This window comes from Botryllus schlosseri, chromosome 4, assembly GCF_051294905.1.
Source record: "Botryllus schlosseri isolate E-star chromosome 4, Bs_hap1, whole genome shotgun sequence".
Lineage (NCBI taxonomy): Eukaryota > Metazoa > Chordata > Ascidiacea > Stolidobranchia > Styelidae > Botryllus > Botryllus schlosseri.
The window spans coordinates 28,977,571-28,996,364 of NC_137239.1; the positions used below are offsets into that span (position 1 = coordinate 28,977,571).

At 40.2% G+C, this 18,794-nt stretch overlaps 2 protein-coding genes across 3 annotated transcripts; both read left to right on the forward strand.

Annotated features, from left to right (window-relative positions):
• Window positions 1-764: 764 nt before the first annotated feature.
• Window positions 765-10,145, forward strand: LOC145437737 (TLC domain-containing protein 4-like). 2 transcript variants are annotated; one of them, XM_080315021.1, is made up of 8 exons: window positions 765-921; window positions 2,072-2,268; window positions 3,448-3,534; window positions 4,173-4,231; window positions 5,581-5,678; window positions 7,031-7,104; window positions 8,147-8,296; window positions 9,032-9,449. In XM_080315021.1, exons 2-8 carry the CDS (start codon window positions 2,120-2,122, stop codon window positions 9,177-9,179), a joined length of 765 nt encoding a protein of 254 aa, XP_080171147.1. In that variant the 5' UTR covers window positions 765-921; window positions 2,072-2,119; the 3' UTR covers window positions 9,180-9,449. The 2 variants fall into 2 exon arrangements, with proteins under 2 accessions (XP_080171147.1, XP_080171148.1); XM_080315022.1 differs by lacking the exon at window positions 765-921 and adding an exon at window positions 9,781-10,145 and having other exon boundaries at window positions 1,492-2,268; window positions 9,032-9,199.
• A 3,585-nt stretch (window positions 10,146-13,730) lies between these two features.
• On the forward strand, window positions 13,731-17,319 carry LOC145438034 (ficolin-1-like). Its single transcript, XM_080315397.1, has 4 exons — window positions 13,731-13,814; window positions 16,135-16,231; window positions 16,415-16,514; window positions 16,983-17,319. The coding sequence occupies exons 1-4, from the start codon at window positions 13,731-13,733 to the stop codon at window positions 17,317-17,319; spliced, it is 618 nt and encodes a 205-aa protein (XP_080171523.1).
• Window positions 17,320-18,794: the final 1,475 nt, after the last annotated feature.

Consider the following 18,794-nt stretch of genomic DNA (forward strand, 5'->3'; position numbering starts at 1 on the left):
CGAATCCGTCTCCGCCTGCAAATTTGAAATTCAGATTTCAAACACAGGGGCTGGTACCTAAAATTCTGATAATTTTACGTATTCCAGAGTGAAAAAGTCTGCTAATATCCGATTTTCAAAGCAAATTATTCAAAATCTGTTAGCGATAACTATCGTTGTGCTGTGTTGCGGACTTATGCACCCTACGGCTATACCTACATGCGTTGCCTCAATCTGCATACTGTAAGTTCGAGTTTATTTGCAGCAAACGCTTACGTTGCCGACATTTTATTTCAGCTCAGTGCGATAGATAATGCCATTGGCGCGAAAGATTTGTGGAAGCACAATTCATATGTTAAATTATTTTATCAACAATTGACATTGTCACTATGCAATCTAGTAGTTTCCCCATTCAGTCGCAGTACGCATCAATAGTCTATTCCGTTGTCATTGCCACCAGCTGACGTCCCGTAACGTAGTGTGAAAATCACTCAGGTTATGCAGCTATTCGATATTGTTTATGTTTATGTTTCCTAGCTACAGATACAACATGGGACGGGGTGGTAGTGAGTTTGAATATCGCGTGCCACAAAATCGAATATCGCACGCCACAAAATCGCATATCGGAGTGCCGCGTATTTTTTCATTTGCAAATTCATTGCAAAATAACCATACCTATGGTATAAGTGTGTGTACTGTACATCGATTGTGAAAATATCATCGATTGTGGACATCAGTGGATGAGTCTTACCATGATGCGGATAATACGACGCACTTGTTATTCGCAATTTTCATTTCAGCGTTACCTAAGCTATAATCTGTAGCGTAGTCTATCTGTGATGGAGGTGGAATCGGGGCACATACAATCCTTATAACTGTGGCTTGGCCTCAGTATAGCCCGAATTCAACTCAAGTCGAGCTGGTTCCAGTTGCTTCTAACGGGTGTGGCATATGGTTATAACTCATGTCGACGAGTAGTTTTGAAGACGCTTGTTCCGCGGCTACTATCTTTCTATTTGTCCGGACGGCAAAACCACGAATTGATTACATAACAACATGAAGAATGGTCTAGCAATTGTACATTGCACTAATGCCAATAGAATCCCGTTGAAACAGATATCGTGCGCGTACATGGTAAATGATGCAAATGCAGGGAAAGGCAACCGTGGTTACCACGTCAGACATACAGCAAGTAGTGAAATGTGCGATAATTTGTACGTAAGTTTTGACGACATCAAGTTTAATGGGAGTCATTGATGAGAAATCAACAATTAGTTTAATTCATAAAACGGAATATATTATAATTATACATACACATATATTTAAGTTATGTTGAATACGAAATAACGTCTTGGGCTACATGAAAAAGCAGGCGGGAGAAATGGAGCCAACAGGCCGATGATTACCTACCCATGAGCTATAGCTTCGCATTATTCACCGTTGTTATGTTGAGAGAACATGATTTCCAAACGCCATATCATTATGGTAGCTTCGGTTGTTACTAGCGGACCGTAACAAGTAACGCCGCGAGTATATATTGCCCAGTCGATTGGTTCTATTGTACTGACACATTCAGACGGACTGAAATCGGATATGGGAGATGAGAAGTCATTGTTGTATAGCAATACCAGTCTATATCGATGTTATGTTCTCTGCAAGCTGGCTACTTATGGTTCATACAGGTTTTGTAGGGATATGATATCCAGAATGTCGTTGTGAGTGGTCATAGCGTGTTATTAGACGACGATTGATAGACCGCGTCGCTTCTATAACCTACCGTCCGCTCATAATATAACATTGTGTCTTTATCAGTCAGTTATTTGTTGATATGTTCGTCTCTGTAATATTCGCTGCTATCTGTGTGAATTGAACTGCTATTATCAGATCTCACTCTGTATGCCTCACAATAATGGAGATTTTATCACTTCGAGAGTAATTATATACATACCAATAATAATTTCCATCGTGACATATTACTCATGTGATTTACGGTAGAAAATTGTAAAGCTATCGTAGATTTTTCACGTAGCTGCTAAAGCTGTGGTCTTGAGATCACCATGCCCCTCTTTTACGATGTTTTGATTATATTTAGCGCTAATAAACCCCAATCTCTTCACTGTGAACGGTTGTACCTGCGGTGATGGACAATTCGGAGTTGTTACTTTTCGTCGTCTCAGTAGCTGCGTACTACGGATCGATGACTGTTTTCGTGCCAAAAATATGCAGAACAATTGCCGCGTCTAGTTATGAGAAGTTGGAAGAACATGAACGAAAGTCAGTGCATAATGAGTGAGTCAACAGTCAATTATTGATTTTTCTTCTATATTTTAGCCACTGTGCGAATATGTCAATCAGTTTTATAAATATTTTCATCGTTTCATATATTTGCCTGCTGCAAACCCATAACTAATAATCGCTTCGACAGCGTCTATTGTTTATTGCAATGATTAGTGTACGTATTTAGATCGATGTCCGTAGGTCATCAACATTTATGAAGACTATGGTATCAGAAAGGACTATACGTGTACGTACATGGTGAAAGTGTGCATGATGATTCGAGAACTCCAATCTGAATCGAGTACGGTAGCAATTCTAGAGATTCGAGTTGAGTTGTGAGAGATTATTTTTTCGAGGACTAAAATCATACGGTCCTTCACCGTCCTTGTCACCAAGATTTAATTTTGCAATATGAGTTATAGTTTCCATACTATTTTTCACTGTACTGTGCAGTGTGCATGGCTGTAAAACTCGATTGGTCGTATCGCAGCGTACGAAATATGTAGTACAGAGCGACGCACGCCAGTGCTAATGACATGTTTGTCAAGTCGCGATCAAGTTCGTTCAAGTTCGAATTTATTCATAAAATTTCATCACTTCAAAACATCCCGTCATGTTATGTCATGTCATGTTAAGTCGCGGTCCGGTAAATGGTGAGGGCTGACTAGTATTTATTCAGCAGAAATGGCTTGTATTTCGACTTGAATGTGGACATGCTCGACGACTGTCGGATAGCCGGCGAGATACCGTTCCACACGTCAGGTCCGGCATAGGCTATTTGATAGAGCGATGATCTTTTTTGTCAACCATATGATAGTTGGACGACGTGGACGCGCGTGTGTCGTACTTATGCACTTTTCATACTGATGTGAAGAAGTCGTTGAAGTTTTCGGTGCAGTGGCCGCAGTGGAACTGATACATAAACTTTGCAATTTCTAGTTTACGCATATCTTTTATGTTTAGGACACCGAATTTTTTGAGCAGTGATTTGTTGGACACCCATCCTGGTCCCTTTGGGGCCCTGTCAAAAAGTACAATATAGGTACGGTCAGCCTGGATCGATGATCATAAATCTGACTCTGGTAACCTTAATTTGCAATTAACCTCAGTATGTTCCGCAGTTCCGGTTGGCTCATACATTCCTATTTATCGTGGTAGTGATTCAGCTGTGTTTCTAATTTCATTGTGCAGCATCGTAAGCGGCGTGAATGGAGCGATAGCATTCGTCTTCGCGGCATTGATTCTTCTCACGGTAGACTTTTCACGGGACTACATACAGTGAGTATGAAAGCTTTATCGGTAATCAAAGTTCTAATCAAGTTATGAGATTCCGAGTCACAAGTCCACCTCGCATGCAGTTTGTAAGTGGATGAAATCCAAATGCTGCGTGCTGTAATACGACAGCGTGGCGATATACGAAATCAAATTAAGCTCTTGATTATATGACATCAGTCCGTGTAGCAGTGAAAGATGGCCGTGTGGAGTGTGGATATGCCCATTGCCCAGGTATCACTCGGGTATCGTGTCTGGGGTGTGTTTCTAGCATTCAGGTATCATGTCTGGAGCATACTTGGACAAATTCTAGGTTTTCTAATTAGACTAATTAGAGCGAAATACCGGCCATGTAATTCTATTCTAATTTGTGAAATGTTTCTATATGCTCTCATTCTCATTTCAATTCTAATCTCATTTCTGGTTTTCCCGAAAATGCTACAGCAGAGTTCTATAGCGCGCAACAAGCCAAAGCTTGCTAAACATCCACAGTGCCATCAAAGACCATACAACAAGAACACAGAATAAAGCATTAATCCAATCGGGATTGGGCGTTTTGCAGCTGCTGTCCTGAAGACGTGTTAAACAGTTTTGGTAGTTGATAACGAATTCCTCATGCAATCATTCATCCATATTATTTACAGAGGCGATGTGTTCCCGGTGCGGGCGCTGGCGATTACACAAGCAGCCTATTTCGTTACCGGTGAGATGTTACAATGAAATTGCAAGTTTGTTGGTGAATTTTCATGTAAAGCCGGTGGGTTAGACTCATTATCTCCGAGGGCTACATGAGTTTAGTGGCCGCCTTGTGCTTGTGGCTACAAATCCATCGGGACGTAACTTGACGTAGAAACAGGGCGTTGTATATTTTTTCCTTGATGTTTTGCGTCATATAAACCGACTTATGATAAACATGCACTCGATCTGTGTACATTAGAGCTCTTCAAAAATGACTTTGTTCTCAAATCGTACTGGCTACTTGATAAAATTGTTAGGTTACCTAATTTAAGCCTACACACAAAATTTGGTTCAATTCCAGCCAGTAACCGCTTTGCTACAGGAGAAGAAAGTTTCTATTTATGATATAAAAATAAATAATAAAAAAATTGAAAATTTTCTGTTCACCCCATGAAAGTGTTAGGCTGTCTATAGAAACGATGCTCACCAAATTTGGTTCAATTCCAACTAGTGGAAGCGAAGTTATTGCCGTCGAAAAATTTTGATTTGAATAAAATAGTATTTACGGTGACCGATTCTTTGTTTATTTATTATAGTTGTGCTCGCCGTAAATACTATTTTATTCAAATAAAAAATTTTCGACGAACAGAAAATTTTCAAATTTTTTATTATTTATTTTTGTATGATAAATAGAAACTTTCTTCTCCTGTAGCAAAGCGGTTACTGGCTTGAATTGATCCAAATTTTGTGTGTAGGCTTAAATTAGGTAACCTAACAATTTTATCAAGTAGCCAGTACGATTTGAGAAAAAAGTCATTTTTGAAGAGCCCTAGTGTACACTGTACATACATACCATGAGTGCATCATGTGCATTGTGCATATGCCGCTGGACAAGATATAGGCCTTGTAAGGCTTTCCAAGTCTTGCACCACTCCTCCACGCTACCCCGATAATGTCCAGCGCCAAGCGGGGAAGCCATGGATACCTATGCCACTAATCAGGTCTTTGGTCTGACCGGGCCGGAGATTGAACCCACGACCTACCGATCTAGATGCGGGACGCTCTGCCATTGGGCTATCTTGTAGTAATCTGAAATTAGATTACAAGACGCCCAAAGCTCTCTCGTGTCACGTAAACCAACCTGGATTAGAATTAGACTTATGGCTACTCTGTACAACAGCTCACCGGAATTTCGCTCTAATTAGTCTAATTAAGCAACTAAAATTATCTAGTTGTCAAAGTCTGGCCTGGTGCGTTTTGATGAATTTGATGTATGCGTCGTACTGCAACTACGCATATTCGTTACCACTATGAATGGCTCAATCATAAAGTAAGAATGTAATATTCATATTGCTACCTTCCCATTTATTCCAGATTTCATCTTATTATGTCGAGGAGCGGGTAACGTCAGTCAACAATGGGTATTCTGCATTCATCACGTAGCGTGTTTGACAGCTTATTACATGATTTTGGTGAGAATTAATTCCATATATAAATGTAGAGAATATAAGACACAAGACATGTGTATGTACATATGCAGTCGACTCCGCTTAATTCGAACAGTTTGGTTCCGCGATAGTCGCCCGAATTAAGTGAACAAACAGCCTTGTCCGGGTTAAGCGGAAAATAAATTGTTTCCTTCATGACCGTGCGTAAGGGCACACAACGCATTCAAAATACGGTAGTGCTGCGAAATAGATTAATTGCAGCAGCGCCATGATGCAATAATTGACACAGATAGCATGAAATAGGATTACCATACCTCTTCTTTTAAGAGGATTTGTCCTCTTTTTTGACAATTTTGGTTAAATATAGGGCAAAATTTGACTGACATACAGTAAATCAGCACTGAAGTAACGCTCCGGCGTCGAAAAACCGTAATTCGTGGTTCGATCACGAAAGTTTACCTTTTTTTAGTCAACCAACCGATAACGTGAAAGAAAATCCGTTAATTCGGGGCTCGAGCCAGAAATTGACCTTTTTTTAGTCAACGGACCCCGAAGCGGGAATAATTTACCATTTTTACAGTATTTTCCTCCGGTATTGCAAGTCTGAAAATTTGAAAAAACTGTCCTCTTTTCAAATTTCAAATATATGGTATCCCTAGCAAAAAACGCGCATTAGTTATACCTTCAGGTCATTTGTATTGTATTGTACAGCATTTTCGATACCAAACCTTTCAATATTCTGTATCCTGTATTACTGTGCAACACACGCACATATGCGGTTCACACACACACACATATGTGGTTCAAATAGTACTTTTTTATATCCTCACCAACGTAACTAACTGCTGAGCTGTCAAGGAAGCGTTTTTACTTTCTTCTTCGTTTACTTCCGCAAACAATTTCACTTTATCTGCACCAATCTGCTGTGCGAGATTTGCGCGATTGCGCTGCATTAAAAGCGACTATGAATCTGACACGGCCTTGTATAAGGTCATTGATGATTGTTACTGCATGGGATCGTCATTAATTCACCGAAATCACTTATATTTTGTTAAACGGACGAAGTACTGTTTATTGTGCCTTAACCTAACGATAGGAATTGCGAGGCTGTGTCCAAAGTAACCGGAGTTTTTACGTGCAAAGTTTTACTTTCGTTCTGAGCATTTTGACCGAATATTGCGGTTGTCCGGGGTATCCGGTATCCGGTGTCCGACTTACGCGGAGTCGACTGTATTATTATGTCGTCGCACGTCTATGTGGTGGGGATTTGTGTCATATTCAAGACGACTACTGTTAGCCATACCTGATACAGCTACTCTACTGAACATCGAAATTTCGTGGAACGGCTATATTTTATCATAAACCATCTGTTGTAGGTTCACAGCGTCTGTCAATTTCATATGACACTAAGGACGATCAATGAGATGTCGACGCTGTTTTTCAACGCCAGGTCAGAAATTCCGCTTTCGATGTGTATTTTGACACGTAACCTGTTATCAACCGCCGTAATACATTGGGTCATATAAACCCTAGAAGTTCGCTGAGCCAGTTTGAGGGGTTCGCTAGACGTCATGACACGTCCCACCCCATACAGCAGAAATCACATTGATTTGCAGTAAATAGTTATTGTCATCTTTTCGTTTAGCGTGGATATCATGTTTAACGGTTTCGTTCTTTTAACCCTGTTGTTGATGCACAGATTTTTGCAGCTATTAGCAAAAATTGTTAGGTTAGCTAAAAATACGCTGCACGCTAAATTTGGCTCAACTCCAACGAGTTACTTAATTAAAAAATAAAAATAAAGTCGAATTTTAATGACTTACCCAGATACTTTTTAAGTTGTCTGAATGTAATCTTATTCTATCCGACTAGATTTGGAATAGTCTAGTCGGCTGAAATGAGGATGTATGTGTAATGTGTATTATGGTTTTTCAGAAAAACTTCCTGTTTTTAATTTTTTGCGGCTATTAGCTAAATTGTTAGGTTGGCTAAGAAAACGTTCCACACCAAATTTGGGTCGATTCCAACGAGTAGAAAGGAAATTATTAGAGTTTGAGAATCTTGAACATATTATACATTATTTAAATTTCATTCAAATTTCAGGGCTAACACATGAAATTGTTACGTTGTCTACGAAAACGATGTGAAACAAATTGACTCAATTCCGGCTTGTAGAAATGAATTTATTCGTTTTTCCATCAACACCTCTTGGATTACACGCAGTAAATACTATTTTGTATCAAATCCACGATTTTCGACATAATAACTTTGCTCCTACCGGTTGAAATTCAGCGAAATTTGTTTTGCTAATTATAACCGTCAATGCGGCTCGACCGTTGGTCTGCATTATTAGGTATACTTGATTTCAAAACTACCACATTTGCGATTGCCGAAATTGAATGCATCTCTCCTCAATCTTACGCACAATATCAGTACTTATGGGAGTAATAAATCTGCTCTTTATTCGTTTCAAATGGTACGCCTCCGTTTAGATCGGCACTCGCCACTTTGAAAATGAAAGAGAGAAATTATTACTTCGTCAACGGAGTCATGTTTATGGTAACGTTCTTCGTCGGAAGGGTAATGATAATACCGTTACATTACTACACATGGGTTACTTTCACTACGACGGAGTTTATAGGGTAAGTGACTGTCTGACCCAGACTTGGGCAGCAAGAAAATTTTCATCCTTTTTAAATAAGATTAGTATTAGTATTTTAGCTATTCATTTTTTTCTTCAAAATAAGACAATAATTAGATTTATAAAAACACATCTTTTTCAAATTAGATTAGAGTTAAAAGTAAAGCTACCCTAGTTTTTTCCGAATTAGATTACAGTTAAAATTACTGGATTCGCGAAAAACTTGGAAATTGAGTGACGTTCAGTTCGTATCATATCATAGTTCATTATCATAAGCCTGGCGGCAATCCTGACTCGTTTCCCATTGTACAATTCTGTAGCATTTGCAGGAAGAAAAGAAATTAGATAAGAATTAGATTACGGCACAGAAACATTTCACGCATTAGATTAGAATTGGCATTAGAGCTAACAAACATTTCAAAAATTAGATTATATTTAGATTATCGGCATTTCGCCTTATGTAGTCTAACTATAGACAACTACAATTATGTAGTTAGGGGAAAGAGTAGTATAAATCCTACGTGCATATACCTTCCTACGTTCCTACGTGCAACCATCATTTGAATTGAAATGTTGTGTTTGGTTTATACCGTAGGGTAAGTCTGAGGCAGCTTCTGTTTGCGTGTAAAACGGATGTATATCCACACCCTTGTACCACCCGCGATACACTTTTTTTTTCAAGAGTGCAAGTCCGCTCTAAAGGCATGCCACAAAACCTCAGCATATGTGTTGACAGGAACAACCCGTACGTGTCGCCGATTTTTTACACTTTGTCGGGTACTGTGGACGTGCTCAATGTGTATTGGTTCAGTCTCGTGTTTCGGGGATTCCTGAAGTATTACTACAAGTCGAAATTATCAAACGGACAAGTCAAGGCTGATTAGCTGAACATTGAAGTCGAAAGGTCGCTAGAGGCAAAAGATCGGGCATGTCGCGGAAACTGAGTCTCGATACTACTGCATATCTGACCCGGATAAATAGAGCTGGAAACGATGTGTAATTTGCTGTAGAAATATACTCTTTATCGATGCCGAGAGGCTGTCATTGCTCGATTTCGTGGAGATTTTACCTGCCAACTGTATTTATTATTATTAATACCGTATTAGCCTGCAATTCCTTTGCACCTTTCCAATTAAAGTTGGTTGCAATCGAAAGTTTTTCTCAGTCCTTATCGCGACATATTTGGGTCTTGCTATCTTCGTTTGCAAGCGAAGGCACGTTGTCAGCACTACGACCAACGTGATTAGGCAAGTATGCGGGTTCGCGCTCTCGAGCCCGGTCGTGCGAGTCAGTGCCGCAAACACTGACCTGACAGTCGCGATCACCGTCAATGACACCAGGTGACGATACTCACGTTTCGCCCGTATTCACCGTGACATTTGGCACAACATTTCCCAGTCAATAGGCGGGAACTGATAGAAATACTGCCGTACTACCAAGTATCGTTTTTAGAGGTCTGCTAGCATTGTACCTCCTATATTGCAGACGACGCTTGACACAACAGAGATCTGCAGATACTTTATGAGAGCCTCTATCTGCATCTGGGAAGAATGCCATCGTCGTGGCACCCAGACCCAGAAGTTAGAACACGAGGCGTAACTACTATAGCAATATAGAGCAGGACTATATATTATGCGGTTGCTGCAGCCGCCATATCGCGCTCTTATCGCATTCGGGTGAACAGGTTTTTGATTAGGGTAGTAATAACCAAAATCGCCAGGATTGCAGTTGCAGACGCTGCCAGATATGACATCGAGTAATTTTCAGGTAAACGTACACACATCGGTTTTATGATGAGCATAGGTTGCACTAAAATCCACACACCGCTATGGCGTGAGCGCAGCAGGCTGTCAACTGCGAGACGTGTCTCGCAGTGTTGGGATGACTCGAGTCAACTTTTTCGTATGACTTGACTTGACTCGAGTCACTTTGCAAAAATGGCTTGACTCGGCGCTTCAGAAATATGTAGTGACTCGTGACTCGGAGCAAAATTCCGAGTCAATTTCAAGTCATCAAGTAAACGGTGTCGATTAAATCGCTGTATCTTGTGTTTTTCCGGATTGTTCGCTATACGCCGGTGTCACTTATGAGCGCAGAGCACTATTTGTACGTTCCACTAATCCTCCATTGGTGCTTCACAAATAAATTGACCACAAACAAAATGAGCGCAGCTTACGTTGTCGTAAAGCAAATTAATCTAATAGCAAACGTATCTCTATTTCTTAGACGGCTCAGTGCTTGCATGTATGAATTTAATCGAACGAATAGAGTTTATGCGCTTACATCGTCAGTCGTCACGGATGTGTAGATGGGTGGGTAGTGTATTGTACCATATCAATTTGTTTTAACTTCTCGAGGCTTCATATTCGATCCTCAATTTTGGATGATAATCACATATACATTATACACATTACACATATCACATACACGTCAAATCACATCACATCACAAATCACAATCACAATCGCAATCACAAATCACATACACATCAATCACATACACATCAAAACTAGCTCGGTGTGTGGGAATATTGACCTGTCTGCAATCTCTGGTTTCCAGATCATTACTACGAACCATCTATTTCTCTCTTTTCCTTTTCTCACCTGTAATATGGAATCGAAGTATGGGGAAATGCATGCACAACATTTTTGTGCAGAATTCGAACCTTGCAAAACCGAGCGGATACGGCTGATCTCATCTGTACCTTTACGTACCCAACTATCGCCTTAACACCGTAAGCACCGAATTTTGCAAGTTGACAAACTATATCGCTTCGAAGTATCAAAAGTCATTCACAAATGCTTTTCCAATAGTTTGCCTTCTGTGTTTGATGACTTTTCATGCCTGCTAAAAATGTCCACTCCCACTGCACGAGATCCTCGTCTGGAGGAAATATCTATACTTACCCCCACCCAATAGCGACCTATAACTAAGAGATCTATCGACTACTCGGGACTAGGGCTGGACAAAATCGGAGTACCTGAGTGATTCGATTCTGAATCACGTATTACGCTTCGAGTCGAGTCGAGTATTTGGGTAATCCTCATTATGACGTCACATCAGAATATGCTATGTCAAAGTTCAAATATGTTACTTTTATGCCACCACAAAAAAATATGATGCCTGTTATCCGTCACATCCGAGATATTTTGGTATTTTTTCGACCATACCGATTTCACTGCACTTCTTGACAATGTTGTGGGGTGATCATGGACTTCGGAAATGTGTTATTTTCAGTAAAGTTCGTAGCTTTGTACTATGTTTCGCATGTTACGACACGGCCAATCAAGGTTTCAAGGCTTCCTTAGTGGAAAATAGTATCAAAATTATAATTCTCGTTAGTAAATTAACTTTCAGTTGCGAGTATATTTCAGTACTCGAAAAAATCGTCTTTTGCTACTCGACTCCAATCATTAAAATTAATACTCGATTCAGATTCGAGTACTTGAATCATTGTGCCCAGCCCTATCCGGTAGCACAGGGGCGGGCAACATACGGCCCGCGGGCCGGATCCGCTCTTTTTCTCTTGAGCTACTCTCTCGTTTCACCAGACAGCATTGTTGCGTCCCGATGCCAATCTCCATAATAATGAAAAATTCGAGGCTGATTATGGGGGTTCCAGGGCCGCGAGCGGAATAGAATTAATATTTTCGTAATCAGTGCAGAGTCAGCTTTCGATTGATACCAGTTTTACCCAATTTAATGCTCGGCAAGCCGGTGAAAAATGACCGTCAAATTCCCTGTAGCCGAATGGAAATTGTGACGTGATACAATTTCACTGAGCCGTGAGATTTGCTTGTGTCGACACCATGGCATATAGGACACTATGATGATACTATAACTGACGTAAGGGGCAGTATAGAGCACAGCTGCCAAAGACACACAGAACGCAAACGTGAACCTCACGTTTACACCATCCCTAGTTGATTGCGCCTAGTTCTAACTAAATCAGTCATCTGCTTATTATGAATGTTGAAAGTCAAGATGTTTACTGGTCAGTTTAGAGATCAGGTCATTTTCAGGTCATCCTCAACCAATTTGTCGAGTTCAGATCATCCTCCACCCACTTTTCCGAGTTCAGGTCACGTTCGAGTCACAATCAACACACTTCTTCGTGTTCAGTACATATTCAGGTCATGTTCAACGCAGCCCATTTTCAAAATCTCGGCTTGAGGGATATCGAATGTGTCGCATTTGCAATTATAATTTTCCTCTTAACTCTTAACAGTTTTGACCCTTATTTTCTAGTATCAATACTAATAGATGAGATGTCAAATATGCGATAACTGTACTTTTCATTGAAGTTACAATGGATTACAGGTCTTGGCCGACTGCAAGTCAAGTCACGTCAGGTCACTCGATTTTCGGAGGTGACTCGAGTCAAGTCACGTCATGTCATGTCACGAGTCAAGTCACAATTTAAGACAAATTTCCAATTCCAGGTAGGGGGCATGATTTCGTCATTGTATTTCGCTAGCTTGAATAGTCATCTATTTTGAATCGGGGAACGAATATAGGGATAAATATATATACAAAAATGCGTTGTATCGCTCACACATTCGTAAAACTGCCAAACCACGTAAGCAACTGTATAACCTTATTCTATAATTATCAGCCAAAATGCAGAACAGAGTACAAAACCGCAGAAAGTAGTGTAGAAATGAAACGAATTGATATGATGCAATACACTAGCCACCTATACTACACATCTTTTAGATACAATACAAGCCTACGGCAATGGGAATGGTTGACAAGTATTGTAAAATTTTATAAACTATATTCGAATTCTATTTAAATCAAACAAGACGTTAGGTTAAGATGATAACAAAGCACAATGATCAGTCTATGGAAAAGAGATAGATACTTTGCTATTTGAGTACTATATACCACTATAGTTTACGACAACTTATGCTGTAGGCTCCGATCCCTTCGTTTGGGGTCAATTTATTTGTTTATTTGTAATAGAACAAAACGCACGGTCATTGAATGACTGGTCACTCTCACAGGTTACACCAGCGTTTCGCAAACAATCCGAACATGTGCAAGATACAGTGATTTTATCGACGCCGATTACTTGACAACTTGAAATGGACTCGTAAATTTTGCTTCGATTCACGAGTCAGTCCACATTATTGATACGCCGATTCAAGTCAAGTCCAATCATTTATGCAAAGTGACTCGAGTCAAGTCAGGTCATACGAAAAAGGTATCTTGCTCTAGTCATCCCAACACTGCACCAAACAGATCATACTCATCAAGTGCACGGACATGGACAACAACAAATGATGTTAGCCAGCCTGTGCTGGTGTGATGATAGCAACATAATAACCATATAGGTATGATGTCACTCTTGGTAAGGGACATAGGACAAGTTTAACAAATTATACTGCAATCTATATAGTCTTGAAAGCAAACTACAACACTATAGAGCGATAATGAGTTACATGAGCTTTGGGGCACGGATTAAAACCTGCTCAAACGCCAAACGAGTGTCTACGTGGCGTTCGGTGTCTGAACGGGTGAATATTTGAATGTATAGTTTATGGTCTCGCGTTTTCCGAGTAGCTAAATAGCCATGTTTTAAATCGAACCCTATACACGGCGTCTCAAAATCTTGCGGGAGATGGAAGACGTCATACGCCATATAGCTACTTGGTGTCTCGTAATTTGTTGCATTTGGCTGGTCGGGCTTAACTCTTGCACAGGAAACCGAAACACACATTTCAATAACACTGAATGCTTTATGCTATCCATTATGAAGTGCAGTTTAGCCTTAACCCCCATCCCCACCGCATAACCATGGACCTATACAGCGGGTTAATGATCGATGGTAACTGATGATGTTTTTTTTAAATCAGCGCTAAAAATGTTCACGCCTCACAGTTAAGACGTCATAAGTCGTGTTAGATTCAGGTGGTTTATCGTGAATAATTATTTCGTTGAAAGATGTTGTCCAGGGGTTAATAAATGTATTCGGTCACTAATATTGTTACTTGCATATATTGTTTGTCACCTCTGTTTAATATTTTACATTATGTTAGCCTAATATACAAAGATCAACTAAAAATGTGAAACTGATATTTTATTCATCAACATCCAAAATTTCGTGGTCGGAGGCTAATTAAATTTTGGTTGGCCTTGCAAGCTTCCAATTAATTATCTGGGAAATTTATTTTTCTATAACAACTAATTTCGAAAAATACTTCGCGATTCACTCATAACCTGGTCGCGGGCCACGGGTTGGTCACCCCAGTTATTGTGTGAAGGTAATAATTGTCACTACTCGAAAGATGAGATCACTCACACGTACGAGACCAAAAAAAGAAAAAAAATGCCTTCAAATTTGCATTTCAACACGGGAAGCTTTATTTTCCTCCACGGGTCGCATTTCTATCGCACGGGGCACATGCAGATGCAATGGCTTAATTATTCGGTGTAGAATAATAGTATAGAAACATCGAATTAGAATTAAAGCGTAGAAAAACACATAAGACTAGAATACTGGCATTTCGCTTTAATTTAGTGAAATTTTACAACTAGAATTATTTAGTTGTCCAAGTCTGCTTGATACGTGTTCTGGCTCGAAATTGGTCAGCACTAGAATGCCGATGATACACCAGCATGTTACATGCACATCCCTACACTAAAGCATCCTAATAGCCTAAAGCGATACTCCCATATTTGCCAAATTCGTGTTTTGTTTTAAAAACGACCGTCCCTACCTACCGACTTAATGCTTGATCGATTGGGCCTTCTGTGTAACTCGATTCAACGTATTTCCTAAACGATATCAGGAAGCTGTCTTCCTTTAAAAGGCAGTCAACGCCACGAATAGTCATTGCAAACGTATTGCTCAGTTGAAGTTGGTCGGATGATCTTCTGCGCCTGAATAAATTAATCTAAAGTCCAGTAGGACACGCATCGTTAAGGCAGTAAATATTGAATCGATATCAAATCCCTTCTGGAAATGTCGCTCAATAATTTGTTTCTTTTGATAATCGGATTGAGCCCGCTTCAAATCAGAGCAGAAGTTAAGAAAAATACATGCCAAGCACACGAGAATTGGACTGTGAGTAAATTTATGAATCCTTCAAATATAAAGCGTTTGCTACGTCATGAGCAAGCCCAGTTCGAGATGAACAAAAGTTCAAATCAGAGTTATAATGACTCGAGTCATGACTCGACTCGAGTCCGACTCGAGTCTCGATTTTCTGAGGACTCGACTTGACTCGAGTCATTCTCGAAAAATACGGATATGACTCGACTCGGGTCAATTTGTGCATTGACTCGACTTGGACTCGAGTCATTGCGCATGACTCGAACCAAGTCTTGTGACTCGAGACTCAGACGGCCAAGACCGACATTTCATTGTTATTTCTAAGAATAGTAAATAGTAACCACACTATTGGGATTTCGTCTATTGGTACTGGCAATTGAAAATGCGACCAGAAACTGATAAAATTGAGGAAAATTAGTATATTATAAATGCAAACCATTCGATATCACCAACCAGAGTGATAAAAAGTGGGTTTAACAAAGACTTTAACTGTAAACTGTGCAGTCCACACCATGACTTGGACTTGGACTCGAGTCATAATACCATGAAGCGGAATCGACCCTCTTCTCGCTGACTTGGACTCGGACTTGACTCGTGGTGAATTGAAAATGACTCGACTTGACTCGAGTCAAAACTATAAATGGAAGATTGACTTGTGACACGGATACTTGTGACTTGGTTATAACCCTGCAGGCAACACATAATTTTGACTCATAACCTCGAACGAGAAGAGAATTCGTGAGATAACTGCCAGTTTGACTGTTTGCCGAATTCCGTTGTAGGTTTTTCAGCGGAGAATGAACGGAAACGTGGATTTCAACCGAGGTTGGGATGATTACGTGAAAGGATTCGGGGATTGTGATGGAGATTTCTGGCTAGGTAGAAAGATTTTGATTTTAATTTAATTCCTTCGAGTTTTATAAAGTTTTGTCATTATCTGACTAATAAAATCCCTTTCAAATCGATTCTGTTTATTGTTTATTCTGTTTATTGAGTTTTCGCCTGGACAAGTAATTGATTTAAAACCAACAACTTTTATCATTTCACAACGTCCGGGTCCAGGGCTCGAGGCATTGCATCTAATGACAAAGGAAGGGGACATGTTGTTGGAAATCAACATGATGTCGAAACGTAAAAGAGACCATTTGAGGGTTAAATACAGGTAAGATTTATTTGAATGCATCAATTATTACACAAGGTAAAAAATTAAGCACAATAGTTAAAAGTAAGTATGTACAGGCTCAGAACGAAGGACTTGGATCGATTGAATACGAAAGTATTTCGTTTTGCGTCATGAATATGGCGATTAGTATTTGAATTGTGAAAAAGATCGAAAATAAGTCGTAAATGGTAATTTTTCGACAAACTGCATTGCGGAGGTGTTTCGCTGGTTTCGCAGTGAGCTACATTTAAAACCTGGTAAAAATAACCCACTGTCTGCTTATCATAGATTACCTGAAATATTGCATGATAACTGCAGTCATTAAGCGACCGCAAAACTATAAAATATGCCGAGACGTTTGTTCTGTTTATCACATCCTTTGTCACGCTTGATCGATTCAAAACGGGCACGTATCCACGTAACAATCCGCTTTACTTTTGGCCTTTGACCCCGATTCTTAAATCCCAGTTACTTCAGCATCGGACCCAGATCCGACAAGTACAGACTGCACGTATCCGGCTTCTCCGGGGATGCAACCGGAGATCGTCTCTACTGGCACAACAATGCAAAATTCTCAACGAAAGACGCAGATCACGATGTTCATCCGTCAAGGAATTGCGCTTCTCGCTACGTAGGAGGCTGGTGGTATGGCGGGTGCGCCGACAGCAATCTGAATGGAAACTTCAATAAAACAGGATGGAAGGGAATATGGTGGGGTGTGGATGATGATGATGACGGCAATGGCTGGGTGGACACGCCTCACCTACTGTGCTGCTCAGAGATGAAGGTTTACAAAAGATTATGACCTGTACGAACGATAGAGCTTAATAACGGTCGACAAACATCTTGTTGTGTTGTAAGATGTCAGATCCGTCAATACAAGGTAGCCGATGCATTAAAAATCGTCGAGTAGACGTAGAAAGTGACGCAAAACAATATCAACTCCACATTCAACATACTATTTTCACTCGGTCCAAGTCGCATTTATGAACTGATAACTGACAGAGAACAGCTGAAGGCAGACGGTCGGCAAAAACTATTCATTATCATGTCAACCTATTGTGTTTCAATTAAGTTATAATAGTTTTGTTCTGTTGATGTACAGTTCTTTTTGCGCATCATAAATCTTCTGATGTGAATTGTGGTAGGTTCTGGTTTTGTTCACCTGAAGACATTTATGGTTCCGCGAAGGGTTCACAATCAAAGGTCAAAGATCACAATCATAGACTGGACGAATCAAAAGAACCGGAAATGTTTTAATTTGAAGTCTGTTTTTCATGTAACGTGTATACTGTTTATATAGATAGCTATATATATTGCAGTCAATAAACATATAGTCTGAACCAGTGATACCCAGCCGCGTCTATTGGAGCAGCTGTCTTGCGGTTCCCACGGACCCTGAAAATCCCCAAAAATATAACCACACCTCACAACGATCATCCGGGAATCAGCAATCTGAAAGGAAACTCAAACAGAACAGGCGACAGTGGAATTTGGTGGAGGGGAGACTGTCACCGCTTCTCGGCGATATAAATTCAATGGAGTGGCCCCTCCACGGCCAGAACTGTGGCCGCTCCCGACATGCAAACGATGTGTTATAAGTAGGGCGATTTTCTTTTGACATGTCAAAATAATTCACAATTTTGTCAAAATTGTAGCGTTAGGTCAAAAAACTGTCAAAATTGTTTTCACAGTCAAAAAAATTTTGAGACCTACATTTCATTTGTATCATAGATGTTTGCACTGGTGGTGAACTTATCATTCGACATTTTACAGCTTGTAGCATGCCTTATGGGCCTACCGTTGTAGACGGCCCATTGTCTGCTCATGGTGAATCATAAACGGCCAAATGCAACAAATAGGCTGACTTGGTGTTATGCTCAATGTACCGCAATATCCTAAATCAGGGGTCGCCAACTCAAAACAGGTCGCGGGCCACTATTCAAATTTCGTAGAGGCCGGGGGCCGCATGAATGCGATATCGATGTAAAATAGGCAACCGCACGTTCTAAAACTCTACGTCAGTATACAACGGTGAGCTACCTAACATAGGCGATGGGCATATTTGACCACAAAAGAAATAATATTTCATTAAATGAATACAAATACAACAAAAATCATTATCACCAATTATATTTTATTTTGAACTGTGAGCTGTGCACGATACCCGGAAACGCTTTTCAGCGACTAAGGAATCGATATTGGGACTAGCGAGATACGTTACTAGCTGACAGACCATCTCCACGTAGAGCGTGATCTTGTGGAGAAGCCCTAAGCCAG